Here is a 19,093-nt window from a genome sequence, read left to right on the forward strand (position 1 = left end):
TTTTTTTTGCCCAAAATTTAGTTAAGTTTGGTTCACAAAAGAGGCAAGCCCAAAATCCAAAAAGTTAAGTTTAGAGCAAGCCCACTATTAAGAAACTACAAGCCTAACAAACAACTAAATTACAAGCCCAAATAAAGAAACAAATAAAAATAAAACTAATTATTACAAACCCACAAAAAAAGAAAATAAAAATAAAACTAAAATTATTACAATCCCAAATAAAGAAAGAAATAAAATTAAAATTAAAATAATTATTACATGCCCACAGATTAAAAATGGAAGCCCACAGGTTGGGTTCTCTTAATGGGTTTAGGCTTACCTTTGAAGCACAGCCCAGCTGTTCAGTTTGGTTGCAAAAGCCCAGTTGGGCTTTGGATCATCCTAAGCTTTGGCTTCAACACTCAAGGCCCAGTTTGGCTTGGTTCAATTTCCTCTCCTTCTGAAGCTTACAGCCCAGTTGGGCTTGGTTCAAATCAGTTCACTTCACAAGCCCAGTTGGGCTTTATCTTACACCAGCTTCAGCAGGCAGCAGCAGCAGGGAACAGCAACAGGAGCACAGCAGCAATAGCAGCAGCACCACAGGTACCCGGTGACTCAAAGAAGAGAATGAGTTCTCAAAATTTTGGAATTGAGACAGTTTCAAACAATATTGATACCAGTAAGCAACTAAGAGTAATTTACTGCATGGCAATGAGTTATTTGGACTGACAAAGGGGTTGACAGGACAATGGCTTACAGGACAATGGCTTCACTAAAATGAGATATCTTACAGGATATGCTACAGGACAATGGCTTCACTAAAATCTACAGCATGAGATGCAAGATGAAAGAAAACACAAGAAAAATTAACAGATATGCTAAAGATACTCACATGACTTATGATGCAGGTGACTTAAACTAAATGTGAGATAAAACAATGATGCAATTGACTGAAAAGCTAAAAATACAACTAACAGTACAGCTAACACATATATACAAGTAGTATGCAAATGATGCAGAACTACACAGTTGCAGTAGTATGCTACAAAATAAATTAAACTATGAAAACTATGTGATATGGCAGGTGGTACTAATATGCAAATGGCAGAAGTTACACTAAGTCACAAAGTGCAGAAACTAAAAATCAAAAATTACAGCTAAAGATACAAAAGTAAGTTACACTAAGTTACACTAGCAATGACTGAAAAGAAAAAAAAACTAAACAAAATAAGTACAGGGTAAAGTAAAGAAAAAGAAAGCAACAATGGCACCGCTACCGAGTCCCCGGCAGCGGCGCCAAAAACTTGGTAGGCTTTTAAAGATGTAAGAAATAAGAATAAATGGATGCCTACAGTGATAACCTGCAAGTGCACAGGGTCAAATTGTAGTGATGTGTGCAAGACAGGGTCATTCCACAGAGACTTGGGGTGTATTGAAGCATTCCTAAGCTAGTTAATCTAAATGCAATGAGTGACAATGACACAATGAAGCAAAGAGAGCAAAACAGGGCCTACACAAGGTGAGTTAAAGGTGACAGTGGCATATACAATGGTGTTTAGGCAGTGGCAAAGGCAAAGCAAGCCAAGGCAGATGCAAAGATGGGAAAACAGTTAACAACCAAGGATGTAAGCCAAGGGCAGGGAGGAGTTTGTGCACTGATTTCAATGCACAACAGCTACAATTTGCAAGAAAAACTGAACAAGATGGCTAAGAAATTTAACTGAGCAGGGAATCAAAACAGGCTTGAAATTATAAGTGACTGTAAAAAGATTTGTGGCTAAGACAAGGCTTAGAATCCACCTTGTGACCTAATCAAGCAATGCAATTCTAGGTTGAGTTGAAGACCTTGAGCATATATTAGAATGGGAGGAAAATCAGCTTGCTCACTGATATGCCCATAGTATTGACTGTCTTTTGACAGCACAGTCAATCACAGGCATACCAGAGCACTGATTACTTCCCATTGCTCAAGCAAACACAGGCATCAAGATAACTATCCTAGCAATACATCATTCAACAGTGCACTAGGCTTCATCTGAGCCTTAGCAAGTGATAAATTAAAACATGATGAATATGTAAAAATCAAACTGAATTTGAAAGTGAAGCAAAAACAGAACATGAACAATTGAGGAACTGGCTAGTCCAGTCCTCTTGGTGGTGCACTGGCTAGTCCAGGCATGCCTTCTAAAACACAACATACATCCTATTTATACCCAAATTTTAGGGTTACAATTTTCCCCCAAATTGGCAGTTGAAATTAGGGTTCGACTTTACCTAATTTGATGGCACAATCTCTCCCCCATGCGTCGACCCATTCTTCCTCTGACTCTCCTGCTCCATTCCCATGCCTCAATTGATCCTCTAGCTTCACCTATTTCATCATTTTCTCATCTAGGGTTTCAGAGAGAAAAGAGGGGAAATTAATGAAATAGAAGGCTAGGGAAAGGTAGGGTGATGATGGGTTCTGCTTGATTTGGTGGAGAGAGTTGTTGGTGGCGTTTGGTGGAGATGGCAGGGGAGAAGGTGGTAGTGATAGCGTACGGGTTCTGCAGACGGAGAGGGGAAGAAGATGGAGAAGTCGATGGGAAATTTGGGTAAGGTGTGTTTGGTTCGGGTATAGGGAATTTGGTGTTTGGGTGTTGATCGGGTACAACAAGTTTGATGATTTTCGACGCTCAGCCGTTGGATGTGGAATTGATAGATCAATCTGACGGCGAGATACAAGGGAGCTTGTAGCGACCGTTGGATGCGGAAGTACAACGAAACTGACGGCTCAAGATGGAGTTAGGTGCTATAGTGTTTTTCAGGAGCTTCAGATGTTGATGCACTATGATGAAGCGACCGTAGGATACTGAGATGATCCAATCTGACGGCTGAATATGAAGGCGGGTATGGATATTGGAAATGGGTTTGGGTGAGGGTTTTGGGCCTTGGGTATGCCAAGCCCATATCTTCTTTAAGAACAATTCTTCCTCTTCAAGCCCACTTCTAGCCTTTTGGTCTTGTGCACAACATTCTTCGCGGCTTCCTTGCGTGATTCCTATCGGCTTCCACCACTTTTCTGCTCTTTTCTGCTCCGCTATTCATCCAAACTTTATTTATTACCTAAAAATGCAAAATTAATTAATAAAAATATTTATTCTTGAAAACAAAGAAAATACAGAATATGGGATAAAATGTAGAATTAATGCACAAAAGATGAGTTAAATGCCAAGAAAAATATATAGAAATATGCACTTTTTAGCACTCATCATTCTCCGATAGGCAAGACAAATAAGTCACAAACATCTTCGTCTCACTGTTTGTGATTCCTTGACAAACCGCCTGTGTAGTCAGGAAGGATTGTAGAGAGGTGATTGATTAATCTAGGTTGTTCTTCGGGAATATAAGACCGGATTATCAATTGGTTCTTGTTCACCTTGATTTTATATCTTAAGACGGAACAAAACCTAGGGTTTATCTATAGGAGACAAATTTATCCTTTGATAGACTTTTCTGTGTGAGACAGATCTGTTTATTATCAAGTCTGTGATTTTGGGTTGCAGCAACTCTTGGTTGTGGGTGAGATCAGCTAATGGAATCAAGTGTGTAGTATCATGCTGGGATCAGAGGCGTAGGAGTACAACTGTACCTTGGATCGGTGGGAGACTGATTGGGGTTCAACTATAGTCAAGTCCGAAGTTAGCTTGGAGTAGGCTAGTGTCTGTAGCGGCTTAATACAGTGTGTATTCAATCTGGACTAGGTCCCGGGGTTTTTCTGCATTTGCGGTTTCCTCGTTAACAAAATTTCTGGTGTCTGTGTTATTTCTTTTCCGCATTATATTTTATATAATTGAAATAATACAAGTTGTGCGTTCGTGATCATCAATTGGAAATCCAACCTTTGGTTGTTGATTGATATTGATTGAGCCTTGGACATTGGTCTTTGGTACCGTCCAAGTTATTCCTTGTATTTGATAAAGACTCGTTATTGTTTTTAGCTTGAGTAAAAATCATATCAAGAGAGAGATATTAACTCCTTGAGATACGTTTATCTAGATTGAGTCTGACTGTCTAGTTGATTCTCTAGCAAAGTATTTTGGAATTAGTCCATACAGATTGCTAATCGAAATATTGGGTGGTGTTGTTAGACCCCCGCTTTTTCAATTGGTATCAGAGCAGGCAAACACGTTAAAAACCTCAAAAGTATGTGTTTGTGGCGATCTGACTATATGGACAGTAAAGTCTCAATTGACGCTTCACCAGGTGTAAAAAACAATAGCAAGAAAAGGTTTGACAAACTGATGTCTCTTCAAAAAGGGTTGGATGAAAAAATCAGGATCACCCATGGTCTTATTGCAGAAATTGCAGTTCTTAAGGATTTGATATCGAGAAATACTCCCTTTGAGAATTTGAAAAAACTCAGTTGATCCTCTCTCAATAAATGTCACAAGTCAGATAGTAATCAACGACAGGATGTTGAGAAAACTGATATGACAAGGAACCAGTCAGAGTATCTTCAAATCATAGTCTCATGTTGTGATCCATCCAATCATATACAACAAGCGTGTATGTCTTTTCAAAAGAGTCTTAACGTTGCAAGTAATCTTTGTAAGAATGCTAAACAACTGTATGATTCTCTAAAATCTCATACAACACTACCAGGAAACTCTAAATCGAGAAGTACCAGTAGTATGGGTGCCTTTGCTTTAAGATCTACATCTCCTTTTCAATGGTTTCTTGATAGTGGATGTAGTTGACACATGATAGGAGACCTTACGTGGTTTATTTCATCTATTGACTATGAAAGAGGACCTGTAACGTTCGGAGATAGAAGTTGTTGCTACATCAGCAAAAAGGGAACGATCAACCTACCCGGTGTTCCAGAAATCCATGATGTGGTATACGTTAAAGGTATGACTACTAATCTTCTTTTTATTAGTCAAATTTGCGACAAGGGTCATTGAGTTATCTTCAATGCGAATGGATGTGACATTGTTGACAAATCTGGGAAAGTGATTTTCCAAGGAACTCTTGGTAAAAACAACTGTTATCTTCTTGATACTCAGTTTAGCAACCGCTGCAATTTGACTAAGGTGGAATCTACACATCTTCGGCATGAGCATTTTGGTCACATCAACTATCGCCTTCTAACTAAGATCATTAACAAAGAACTTTTTAGAGGTATTCCCAAAATCAATGCAAAGATTGAAGGTGTATGTGGTGCCTGTCAAAAGGGTAAGCAAACAAAAGTTCACCACAAATCATCTCGAGATATACTCACTAAAGCTCCACTTGATTTAATTCATATGGATCTCTTCGGACCAATTCAACAACACACGGTTGCCGGTAAGAAGTATGCTTTAGTTATGGTAGATGATTACACCAGATTTACTTGGGTTGCATTCCTATCCCATAAGAATGAAACCCTTGGTGAATTCAAGATTATTGTTAAAAGAATCCAGAACGAACAAGGTCACAAACTAAAGAAAATTATAAGCGATCGTGGCACAAAATTCAAAAACACCAATGTATTTGAGTTATGTGACGAACTAGGGATCATTCAACAATACTCACCACCGATTACTCCTCAGGCTAATGGAGTTGTTGAAAGAAATAATAGGAATATCCAGGAAATGGCCAGGGTAATGCTCCACAACAAAAACTTACCTTTAAGATTTTGGGGAGAAGTTGTCTTTATAGCATGCTACTTGATCAACCGTGTGTATTTGCGGTCTAAAACCCTTAATACTCCTTATGAGCTATGGTATGGAAGGAAACCGAACCTACATTATCTCAGGGTGTTTGGAAGTAAGTGCTATATTCTGAAAGATCGAGAACAGAGAGGGAAATTCGACACCAAAAGTGACGAAGGTATCTTTCTTGGCTATGCGTCTGATAGTCGTGGTTTTCGAGTTTTTAATCTCAGAACACAAGTCATGATGGAATCTGCTAATGTTATCATCGACGACATTAGTAATTTTCGTCAAGATAGTTCTCCTGCTGATTTGTCTCCAACAGAGACAATTGAGAAAGTCAAAGAAATTTCAGAATCAGTTGAAGTTATCCCAACTGTTACTGATCCTGACATTTCTAGTGACGAGGAGAAGAGCACTGATCAAGCCATTCCTGATGAACAAGAACGTGACCCTCCACGACATATATGGGTTCAAAGGAATCATGACCCCAACAATATTATTGGGGGAAGGGATTCTACAGCCAAAACAAGGGGTCAACTTCAAAATATATGGAATTATGGTTGTCATCTTTCGCAGGTGGAACCAAGGAATATTGAAGAAGCTCTGAAAGATCCTTTTTGGGTCAATGCGATGCATGAAGAGTTAAATCAATTTGAAAGACAAGATGTATGGGAACGTGTACCTTTTCCTCCAAATTCAATATTGTCGGTACCAAATGGATATTTAAGAACACGTCTGGTGAATTTGGCACAATTATCAGAAATAAAGCTAGACTTGTCGCTCAAGGATATTCACAGATTGAAGGAATCGATTTTGACGAAACCTTTGCTCCTGTGGCACGTCTTGAGTTCGTTCAACTTTTATTGGCTCATGCCTGCTTTCTCAAGGTTAAATTATTTCAGATGGACATAAAATCAGCATTCCTGAATGGAATTCTAAAAGAGGAAGTCTTTGTCGCTCAACCTAAGGGATTCGAAAATCCTGACTTCCCAGATCACGTACTGAAGCTCAAGAAGGCATTAAATGGATTAAAACAAGCACCAAGAGCCTGGTTTGAGAAACTTACTACCCCTCCTATTAGAAAAGGATTTTCAAGAGGAGGAGCTGATAAAACATTGTTTACCAAATGGAGTGGGAAAGATGTTGTAATTGCTCAAATCTATGTAGATGATATCATCTATGGATCAACTTCTGAGAAATTCGCAAAAGACTTTCAAGTCTCTCTTGCTAAAGAATTTGAAATGATTAATGTTGGTGAATTAAGATACTTCTTAGGATTACAGATTCACCAACATAAGGAGGGAATTTATTTGTCCCAGGAGAAGTACGCACGTAATCTTGTGTCAAGATTTGGTCTGGATAAGTCGTCTCCTAAGCTGACTCCCATGCCTACTACTGGTAAATTACACATGGATGAGAAACGAGCAAAAGTGGATCAAAAACTTTATCGATCCATTATAGGTAGCCTTTTGTATCTTGCAGTTACTAGACCTGATATTTCCTTCAGTGTTGGTTGTTGTGCCAGGATTCAGGCGGATCCAAGAGAATCTCATCTTGCAGCTGCAAAAAGAATCATACGATACATAAATCATACTGTTGGGTATGGTCTCTCATATACTTTTGATACTAATACTGATCTTTCTGCTTATTCTGATGTTGATTGGGCAGGATGTCTAGAAGACAGAAAAAGTACATCAGGGGGCTTTTACTATGTGGGGTCTCAATCTTGTAGCATGGCATAGAAAGAAGAAAAACTCTCAATACATGTCTACATGTGAAGCAGAGTACATTGCTGCCGGATCATGTTGTACTCAAATCCTATGGATGAAACAAATGCTTGATGATTACGGAATTGATACTGGAATAATGAAGATATTTTGTGATAACTCCAGTGCGACTCGGATTACTGAGAATCCTGTTGAGCACTCAAGAACAAAGCACATTGACATAAGATACCATTTTATTCAAGATATTTATGAAAACAGTATCATTGGTATGGAATTTGTGCCTTCCGAACAACAATTGGCTGATATTCTCACCAAACCCTTAGACACTGCAACTTTCCAACACTTGCGGCAGTCTATTGGTATTGTTTTGGTTCATTAAATCGTTTCGATGACTCTTGCCCCTATGATTATTCTTATCTTTTGGGCAATTGAGTCTGAAACTCCAGTAGATACGTTCCAAGTTCAGTTTCTGTAGGATTGTTGTTATCTTTTTAGTATCTTTTTTGTGTTTCAAAATCCTTATTTTCTTTCGAAATTAAGGTCGCTCTTGTTGTTCTTTCGGGAATGACATCAAATGGGGGAGAGTTATTTTGAACTTGTGCTTAATGGTAATATCTTGCGGGGTGTGCGGCTGTGGAATTTTATAGGGGTTATCTTGTATCTTAAAACTTCTTGATGAATGCATTTAGCTTCGACTTTATGATTGCATCTAAATTAAGTTGGTATGTATTTTTATTTTAGTCTATGAAATGTCTCTTATGGAAATTTCATTATGATCCCCTTCTTGTACCTTTGCCAATTTATTGACAAAAAGGGGGAGAAATAATGTAGTTCACACTACAAATACATATGGTTTTCGGATCATTGTGTAAGGGGGAGTGGTTTCCATGATCGAGATGGAGTATTGACTAAGGGGGAGTGATACATATCACCGTAGTGTTATTGTTAAAGTCGTGATACAATTGGACTTTGATATTACATAATAACACTATGACACTGTATAATAATGATCGAGAATCTCGATTTCTCTCATTGTTATAGCTACGGATCTTCAACAATGGTGATGCTAAACCTACAACCTTGGGATCATTGGAGTACTTGGAAGGACAAAGATTTCAGGAAATGTTGAAGATTAGACTATGGAATAGGAGCCACTAAAGTTTATCTTTTTTTTATTCCATATGTATTAATAGTTTTGTTAGTAAAATTGACAAAGGGGGAGATTGTTAGAGCATAGATCGGTCGACCTCGCATGCGTTGCTATCTCAAGCATGTTTGTCAATGTTAGTGATCAAAACTATGAGTCTTGATTTCTAGCCTACATAGCTAAGTCTCGGACTAGGATAGAAAAGTGTAATTGAGCTCAAGGACTTCATGGCGATTCATCATACAACGACGAATATCTATACAAGGAACCGTGGAACTTCATCAACAAAAAGGTATGTGGAGACTTGAACTTCTCTATCACTCAAAAGTCTATCTATTCTATCTCCTACTTCTTATGAGACAAAAGTCGTATGCTATATAGACTAGATCATACACATTTGACATTTCGAGTTGACCATTCATTTCCTATCTTTTATCTCGAAATCGTGTGTTGGTAAAGCGTTTCGCTTTGATCAATTTTATCTTCACTTAGTGACGAAAGTCATGAAAATTTTCAATCACTTTGAGAATTGCTCTGACGTGAATCGGTCTGTGAATAACTGCTACATAGCGTCCTCTGAGAATGTCCCAATGATTGAAATGAGAGTTTAGATTACATAACCATGTATTCCTTGAACCGAAGTTTTCGAACTTTGTTGATCAAGAGAAATCAGGAGGATTGTGGAATTGGCTTGCCAAGTCTGCGAACTGTCGGAAGTTCTCGACCGAGAATTTCTGCTGGATATTCCAAAACTCGTTTGTATGCTAAGTCCGCGAACTCAGTCCGCGAACTGGCGGAAGTTCTCTTTCCGAGAATTTCTGCTGATTTTGGAAAACTCAACCGATTAACTTAAGTCCACGAACTTGTTTGTGAACATAAGAGGTTATGATCTAAAGATGTGCTCTGAATTTGAAACATTAAATTACTAAGGAATGCTTTATGCAAACCGTGGATATAATGTTCATGAGACGATTCAATTGAATCGAATCATCTTTTTTTCAATTGTGTCTTGTGTAGTTACATAAGATCTCATAGCAATTGAACAACTTTTTAACTAGTTCTGAGTCAATTGAACTAGTTATGGTGAAGAAGAACGAGGTTAATATGAAACGCTCATATGGTTAACCTTTTGGGTTACTATGTTGAACCAACATACACGTACACGTTTGGGCATGGTTTTCACAAACCCAGTAAACGTCTACCTTAGTGTGTGTGACAAGCTAATTTTTCGATCTAACGGTTGAGAAATATTAGCTTGAATCTAAATCAGGTTTTCATCTAACGATATATAAGGATTGCTTTGTAACTAAGGCAAAACCCTGATTTGAAGGCTATATAAAAGAGACATCTAGCATTGTGCAAAACTAATCCTCACACGTTTGTGTGCTACTAGTGCGCCCGCTAGAGTCGATCTCCATTAACCTTTGATTTTCTTCTCTAAAATCAGGTTAACGACTTAAAGACTTCATTGGGATTGTGAAGCCAGACCGATACTACTTTTATCGTAGTTGTGTGATCTGATCTTACATCTTCTATCGTACGAGTACAATAAATTGATTGGCTTGAGATCGTGAGAGTTCTACGTTAGGAAAGATAAAGAAATCACAAACATCTTCGTTTCACTATTTGTGATTCCTCGACAAACCGCCTGTGTAGTCAGGAAGGATTGTAGAGAGGTGATTGATTAATCTAGGATGTTCTTCGGGAATATAAGACCGGATTATCAATTGGTTCATGTTTACCTTGATTTTATATCTTAAGACGGAACAAAACCTAGGGTTTATCCGTGGGAGACAGATTTATCCTTTGATAGACTTTTTTGTGTGTGACAGATCTGTTTATTATCAAGTCTGTGATTTTGGGTTGCAGCAACTCTTGGTTGTGGGTGAGATCAGATAAGGGAATCAAGTGCGTAGTATCCTGCTGGGATCAGAGGCGTAGGAGTACAACTGTACCTTGGATCGGTGGGAGACTGATTGGGGTTCAACTATAGTCCAGTCCGAAGTTAGCTTGGATTAGGCTAGTGTCTGTAGCGGCTTAATACAGTGTGTATTCAATCTGGACTAGGTCCCGGGGTTTTTCTGCATTTGCGGTTTCCTCGTTAACAAAATCTCTGGTGTCTGTGTTATTTCTTTTCCGCATTATATTTTATATAATTAAAATAATACAGGTTGTGCGTTCGTGATCATCAATTGGACATTGGTCTTTGGTACCGTCCAAGTTATTCCTTGTATTTGATAAAGACTCGCTATTGTTTTTAGCTTGAGTAAAAATCAAATCAAGAGAGAGATATTAACTCCTTGAGATACTTTTATCTAGATTGAGTCTGACTATCTAGTTGATTCTCTAGCAAAGTATTTGGAGTTAGTCCATACAGATTGCTAATCGAAATATTGGGTGGTGTTGTTAGACCCCCGCTTTTTCAGAACATAAATCTACAACATCTCGTGCATACCTTCGAAGCGTTGCTGGACTTGCTTCTACATGGGACTTCACGGCCCCATCCTTTCTTCAAACTTTGTAACCCATTCTTTATAGTGTATGCTTACTAACACTCTTCAAGAAGTAAATATGTATTCCACCTCATTCAGTTTTATTCTGCATCCCATACTACATCATAAAACCAAACGAAGAACATACACTTCTACCAAGTTGAACCTCCGATTTGTAAATCACATCACAAATCCATCTTTGTGTAAACACCGGTTGAACCATTATCTTCATAACATATTTCTCCACCCGAACAATAAACCATCATTCAATTCCAGGTTCAATCACACCAGCCCGTCCTTGCTCTGATTTGTTGGGAAAATTGGCATCTCGAGCGCAGCGAAAATCAGGATCACAAAGAGCAATTGGTGATTTGAACCAAATATGGGAGAAATAATAAGAGATAGACAAAAGATAAAGAAGCACACACAACCACAACACAAGATATACGTGGTTCACCTTTACAGGCTACATCCACGGCCAACACCACCGAAAAATTCCATTAAATCAAAGACCATTACATGCTCTTTCCGCAATCCAAGACAAGACCGAAAGAGTTAACAAGACATACCCGAGTCCACCATTGAAGAAACCAACTCTCTAACCATTCTTCAAACCAGCCTCATGTCTTCTCTTATATACCATCTTCACAGCTGCTAGTAGCAGAGGAGAAACATGGAAACCGTCTAGAAACTTGGTTTAGGGAAAAGCCCCAAACCCCAAACCCTAGAACACCAAAATCCTCTCTCTACAATATTTTCTCTCACACCGATATTGACTTTTACGGTAGCACACGACCCTCCCTACCAAAGATACCAAAAACCTAAGCACAAGGTTTTACCACTCTTCTAAGATGGATTATATACAACTCCACAATTCTAGCGCTATATATAGAGAACACAAACTTAGCCTTCAAGAAAACTTAGCTTTAGGAACAAGCTATTTTTCCTAATTTGGCTCTTAAATTCCTAAACTTTAGGATCAAGTTTGCACAAGATAAAATTTGACCTTTGGTCAAACTTTGCATCACCGACTAAACCCCACACTTACTCATGTCTAAAACATCAACATCTCATGTCTCAGCCGGTGATCATTTTCATGTCTCATCATCATCGTCAGTCTCAACTCTTGTAGACAACAACAACAATAGAGTTATTGCAACAACCTATGTTGACACTAATATTACACCACCTTTTTTAGACTTTCTTGGGGTGGGAACAACATGATCATTATTAACAAGTGTATAAGGAGGAGGTTGGGGAAGGAAAAGGGCTTATGTAATGTAAACCATTTGAGATTTCAATTTTGATAGCAGGCATTATACGATAAGAACCCATTTCTTGAAGTCATTCTCACAAGTCACAACATTTCTTTATGAGTATATTTTACCATGTGCTACACAAATTCCCGTGGGGGTTACCAATCGACAGAGACCAAAACGATCCTCAATCCACCGGGTTTAGTTAGCCTTGGTGTTTAAATACCATGAGTAAAAGTCAATTCTAGAAGTCGGAAACAGGAAAATCTTACTTTGCAAAAAGTTCAATTTTGCTTCGAGAAATCTTGTTTTCAAATTCCTCACTTAACTTCTGTCATATTTGTTTCTAGTAATTATTAGTCCATGACTCCGTAGTTGCTCTGCTCCTTCCTCATACTTAAAAACCTCACAATTACTTTTCTACCTACTGTGTTGCCTGAAAATACAAAAATCAAGAAGTGAATATTTTGTCAACTTTTTTGTTTTCGAAAAGCCAAAAACAATCTCAACTCAAATTCATTCTGTATTCATTTATTTCATTAAAATATACTGTAAACAGCTTCTGTTTTACTGTTTGGTAACTATAAGCCAGAATTTTCTTGACATGTCTTTCCTTGCTTTACAAATCAGGATATAACAAGTAATAACAGTATGACGACACGAGATTTTCTAAACATCAATAAAGAGAATTGTCTTTATATAAGCTAAGTTTCATCTTGCAGTTGCCCTTAATAATGGTAGTAATGCATTTACTAACTATACATCAATAAGAATAGCAAGCTTGGTTGATCGGAATCGATGTGTCTGACATAGAACCATTTAATATGAACTTAGCAACCCACTGATTAGCTGCCTCCGAATAATGTATACCATCCCAGCTAATATGTTTCAACGGATTTGCACAAGGTCCGCCATACACCGTCCCGTTTACAACTACCTTATGAGGACAGCAGCAAAAGTCGAGGGGGTCAACAAAACCTGCAATCATCATCACGAAAATACCTCAATATCGGACGATTAACCACTGACCTTGCCTACATTTAAAACAACAACCTCTATAATACTTAAGTTCATAAGATTTAGAAACGTCTTCTTACCTTGATCTTTGGCAGAGTTGATAAGGTTGTATTTAGCTGCATAAACATCAACATATGTGAAGGCTGCACCAGCGAGGTTCGCCTTGAGTTGGTCTAACTTGAACTTTAGTTCTCTATTGAATTCTTGAGCTATCACGTTCAAAGATATCACACACCCATTCTTGTCCAAATTACCTGGTTCCTTACCCACGTATTTGTTGTTGCTAGGTAAACATCCAATAGGTCCTGTGTTATGCACCCAAAAAAACCTTGCACCTTCACCGTAAAGTTACTGTGACAAAAATAAAAATGATATTAGACTATGGTATATAAACTGTCACTAACAAATGCCCATGATGCTAGTTTCTTCATATATATGTATAAATTATACCTGTACTGCTGTGGAGAATTGCTCAAGGATAGTAGTTATGGAAGCAAGTGTTTCTCCTTCTGATCTAGATAAACCAACTTGAAGATCATTTTGTCCGATGTCAAATGTGTATAAAGCCTTGGAGAAATCTTCTGGTTTCGGTAAATCGGCTTTACCTGGACATAGAAACCATATCTTTAAAGCTAGATCGGAGACCAGCAAATCTTTAAACCAAAATACTCACAATTTGTACAGTGTTACCAACAATATGGTTAGTTACTCATCTCCTCGTTACGCTGGACATATAATACGACTGAACTCATAATAAAAGATGTCAAGGATACAATTGATTTTTACCTTTTTCCTGTTGGGTAGAGTTAACAATGTCAATTATTCGAGCTTTAAATTGTCGAAATTGTGATATCTGAACATCTAGATGAAACGGACTATAACCAGGCTCTACAATGGATGATCCTCCCGTGGCAAAATTGGCTCCATTGTTGAAACTTCCTAATCCAAGTGAGTCCAGATATGGTCTTAAGTAGGCTAAACCCAACTCCTCGGCTGCACCATCCACCGAGATTGCGATCGTCCAGCATCATTAGCATTTAGCAAAAAAAAAATATCATTAGTATGTTCCTTGGTTGTAACTACTGGCAATACCTATTTCACAAATTGACTCATCCATTCTATGAAAATCTGACTGCATTAGTAATTAGCAAATCTTAAGAAAGAGAGCACTAGTACTGCTTACCCATAAAATCGACAATAAGACGACCATCGCTGGCCCTTCCAGACGGTTTTCCAAAGAAAGTTTCTCCATTAGGAGTACCGATTGGATACAATGCAGCTGACATACCTCCAGTATCCGAGTTTGAATCTCCAAAATTGAAAACTGCAGGGAAGTTGCATGTCTTCAACAACGACCGAAAACCATTATTATCAATCTTATCCACTGCAGATAATCCTCCTATTCCCTTAATACTAAGAACAAGAACCCAAAACAAGAAAACAAAGAGCGAACCAGACATCTGAATTTCTTTTCGGAAAACCATGTTTATGTCTTTATGAAATGTTAAAAGATGAAGTTAGAAAGAAAGAGAGATGAGGGATTGATAAATTGTAGACTCTATTCTTCCTACTACTACCTGTATATATAACCCGTTCAATGTCTTCTAGAAAAATCTTAGTGCATGCAGTTAGAAAGAAAGAAAATGACAATCACTAAACATGAGTTTGTAACCGAATGCAGTAAGGGACATTACTTCACATGAGAATAGTGTACCTAATTAGAAGAACTTCACAGCTAAGAAATTGAGAAAATGACAGTCACCAAGTCTGAACATAGCTCTGCTGACTACCAAAACCAACAACCAATCTTATTGAATGCAGTTGTGCAACTCGAGTTGCACAAAATTAGCTACCTTTGTATCCACCGCTTAAACAAAAGACTGAGATTTTAAATACGCGTGGGTGGGAGTCAGTAAGCATTACACATTTAGTATCTCCAACCAATAAAGAGACCCACCTTTACCTGAAATAAAAAAGGTGAGTTATATCATTCTCTAAGTTTCTTTTGTGTTGCGTCTTTTTCTAAAAAATAAAGTAGAAGGGACTTTGCCTTATTTAGCGTATTGAAAAATCAAAAGACAAGGTAGATACGCGTAATATTCTGATCAGAAATGACACAAGTACTCTCGGTAATAATGAATCAAAACCAAAACCATGACACAATTACATGTAAAGATGGAGTAACATAGGAGAGGGTAAGTGTTTGAGACCAGGCGGGGTTAACCACGACAATTGAACCCACAACATCATGAGGCGTACTGGCTATTTTGATACATGCTAAACCATTAGCATAACCTACTAGTTCACATATTTCTCGGGTTATTAGACGAGCGAGAAATTTAGGTTTAAGATGATTATCCTCATTGTCTTCTGGACTAAAAAAGCAAGCATTATCTATGCCAACCCTAATAGTGCGTTTGTTTCAAGATTTTGGACGTCCAAGAATTTGATTCCGAGGGAATCCGCCCAATTACCCCGAACCAAACGGTTCATATAATTTGGTAATTGGATTCCTGGGTAATCCAATTCCCCCCAAAGCCTTCTTTTTCATTGCATCCCTATACCAATGGAATGCAAACCGATTCCGGGAAGAAAAAACACGAGAAAAAGGAAATTACGAGACTGACCCTGTAACAAAACAAAATCTCGTTTTCACATTTCTTTCACATTTCATTTCTAAACTCGAGCGACGGGGAGAAGAAAAAAACCCCTAGAGAATCCATGGAGATCGACAAGGATTGAACTGTTAATCGTTGATTATTCTTCTACTTCAACAAGAAACCATATCATATTCTAAAACAAATCCATCTCTGATTTCGAGGGTGCAAAATCCATCTCTGATTTTGGAGATATAGGGTTAGGTAATTCCTCACCTCTCTTTGATTTTTTTGATTAATTCTTCTGATTTTTTGATGATTTCAGTTTAGTTGGTTGTTAATTTTGTTTCTTAATTCTTCTCCTAATATATACTATCAATTGCCGTCCTCTACTGATTTATGGGTTCAGTTTAGTTGGTGGTTAATTTATTAGCTTGTTGGGTGTTTGTCAAAATTCCCAAAAGAGAAATAAATCAAGATTTTGAATGAAAACTTGCATTAACTATAGTTTTTTATCTTGTGTTTGCTCAAAAGATACATGTTGATTTGTGGTTAGCTGAAGTTTTACATTTCAGGGGATTATATATATATGTTAGGTCACTGATATGAGTTTCTGCTGTATATTGGGAATATCTTGTTGGCTTATTGGTCATACAACTTACCCCAAATCATAACTACGAGCGGTAGTTCAACTGGTTATTGCAATGTTAACCATTCAGATTTCCAAAAGGCGTATCACTCCAGCTGTATTTGATTTTTTGATTTAAGCTTTTATTATTATTATTATTTTCTTTTTTTATTGAAGCTTTGCTGTATTTGATTCTTATGTCGCCAAACCGGCCAAATCCAATAATACCAATACATGGTCAACCCCTCGTTTAACACGGCTCGACATAAGTTGGTCATTTGTTGGCCATTAGTGATAACAGCCACCTAGTAATTTATGTCGTTCATCTATCTACCAATCCAGATTCAAGCAATATGTTGTTCATCTATAGCTAACGTTTTCTGTCTATTTTTCACATATAGGTCATTGTTGTTCTACTACCAGTTACACAATCAAAAGGGCGTTTCGATTTGCTTTAACTTTTCTCGTAAGTACTATTATTAGCTTTCGTGTTCTGTTTTTCTTGTTGAGTCTGCACCATAAGACATTACTTTATACACTCGTGATATCCTCGTAAAGAACAAGTACGATTACACCTAGGCTACTATTACACAATCAGTTTAGAATCATTGATTTTGATTGCTTTGCTGTATTCTGTATATGTGCATTATATTCTATCTGAATGTAGCTTGCCTCCAACCTGGAAATACTGTACATGTGTTTATTATGCTTGACTGTTCTTTTCTTATGCTTGTTGAACTCAGAACAACTTCCAGTATGGCTCCTCTAGTCTTGACAAAGGAAAGAAAACTAGAAATGATGAATGATAATATCAGAACAACGTTGGATGTTGTAACTTTATTTTACGTCTACTTTTATTCATATGTTCTGCGTTATCAAAGTTGCGTGTTAAGATCAAATGATCGTTTTGAAATGACTACTGTACGACTGTGGGTGATGCAAGATTTAGTTTACAAAAGCGACACAAATTGTAAATCGCAACTTCTCCTCGATAGACGTACTTTTCGAATACTTTGCCATAAGCTGTCCACAATAAGCGGACTAGAAGATAATAGGAATTCTGATGTTGAAGAAATGGTTGCGGTATTTTTGTATGTAATTGCACATCACCATAAGAATAGAGTTGTAGGGTTTATGTTCAAGCGATCTGGAGAAACCATTAGCAGATATGTAAACACGGTATTGAAAGGAGTTATTAGACTTCAAGGGGAGTTGCTTAAACAACCAGTTGCAGTGGCTACAAGTTCTGTTGATGAGAGATGGAATTGCTTCAAGGTATGAACTCAAACTTTGATGTTTCATGTCTTTTAAGAATATACCCTGTATCCTTAATGAATCAGCAATACCTTGTTTACCTGTAGAACTGCCTAGGGGCATTAGATGGAACACATATTAGTATCCATGTGGCAACCGAAGACAAGCCTAGGTATCGTACAAGGAAGAGCTCGATTGCAACTAATGTATTATGTGTATGCTCCTATAACTTGGAGGTTATATATGTGTATCCTGGCTGGGAAGGTTCAGCTGCCGATTCTCGTGTTCTTAGAGAAGCAATATACAAAAAGAATGGCTTAGAAGTTCCACAAGGTAAGTTCATTAGTGTATTAAAACTTAAATCTGTGGATTAATGGATGTTTCTAGTGTTTTGTGGTGAGATAATGATGGTTTTGCATGCTGACTTGTCTAGGTTACTATTACCTTGTCGATGCCGGTTATCCGAATAGTGGAGGATTTCTTGCGCCTTTTAGAGGTCAACGTCATCATTTAAAGGAATGGGGGTAAGGTCGTTTAGAACCAAAGACAACTGAAGAACTATTCAATATGAAACACTGTAGGGCTAGGAATGTGATTGAACGCGTTTTTGGATTGTTGAAAATGAGATGGGCAATACTTCGGAGTCCTTCATGGTATTCAGTAAACATACATTGTCGTTTTATCATGGCTTGTTGTTTAATCCATAACCTTATTAGGAGAGAAATGCCTATGGATGAATTTCTAGAGGAAGACAATTATGAAGATGGACCAGTTAATTTAGTTTCTCCTCGAGAAAGTCGAATGATAGAATTTGTTGATTCCTCAGATTATTGGGCTGTTCAGAGGAAAGAGTTAGCTGATCAAATGTGGGAAAGATGGACTACACGTAGACGTAGACGCGTAGTTAGTTAAAAAACTTTGATTTTCCTGTATTAGTCTACTTTTTAATAACTTTCGTTTGTTACTGTATGTTTATTGAACTCCATTGCAGTTATAAGGATTTATGTTTGAAAAACAAGGATTTTGTTTGTTACTTTGATTTTCCTGTATTAGTTTATTCTATTTCATACTTCATTATTTTATAATTGTGAATCTCATTTATGCTTTCCCTTTTTTGTTACAAAAACAAGGTGATATTTGAGGTATATTTTTCTTCCATTTTTCAGTATTGCTTCATTTTATCATGTGTTTGGAATACATTCGTACAACTTATAATTGTTAACTTATTTTGTATGAATGCTTGTAAACAGTAAAGTAATGGCACCTCATCGGAGTTGAGTAGAAGCTGAAGATAACGTATTGGTTGATATATTGACGG

General features: G+C 37.5%; 1 protein-coding gene and 1 pseudogene across 1 annotated transcript; one reads left to right on the forward strand and one right to left on the reverse strand.

Moving 5' to 3' along the window:
• Nucleotides 1-12,784: 12,784 nt before the first annotated feature.
• Nucleotides 12,785-14,834, reverse strand: LOC113334190 (annotated as a pseudogene).
• A 2,737-nt stretch (nucleotides 14,835-17,571) lies between these two features.
• LOC113334112 lies at nucleotides 17,572-18,443 on the forward strand. The gene is made up of 3 exons (XM_026580451.1): nucleotides 17,572-17,796; nucleotides 17,883-18,108; nucleotides 18,209-18,443. Exons 1-3 carry the CDS (start codon nucleotides 17,596-17,598, stop codon nucleotides 18,301-18,303), a joined length of 522 nt encoding a protein of 173 aa, XP_026436236.1. The 5' UTR covers nucleotides 17,572-17,595; the 3' UTR covers nucleotides 18,304-18,443.
• Nucleotides 18,444-19,093: the final 650 nt, after the last annotated feature.

This window comes from Papaver somniferum, unplaced genomic scaffold (genome assembly GCF_003573695.1).
Source record: "Papaver somniferum cultivar HN1 unplaced genomic scaffold, ASM357369v1 unplaced-scaffold_135, whole genome shotgun sequence".
Taxonomy (NCBI): Eukaryota; Viridiplantae; Streptophyta; class Magnoliopsida; order Ranunculales; family Papaveraceae; genus Papaver; species Papaver somniferum.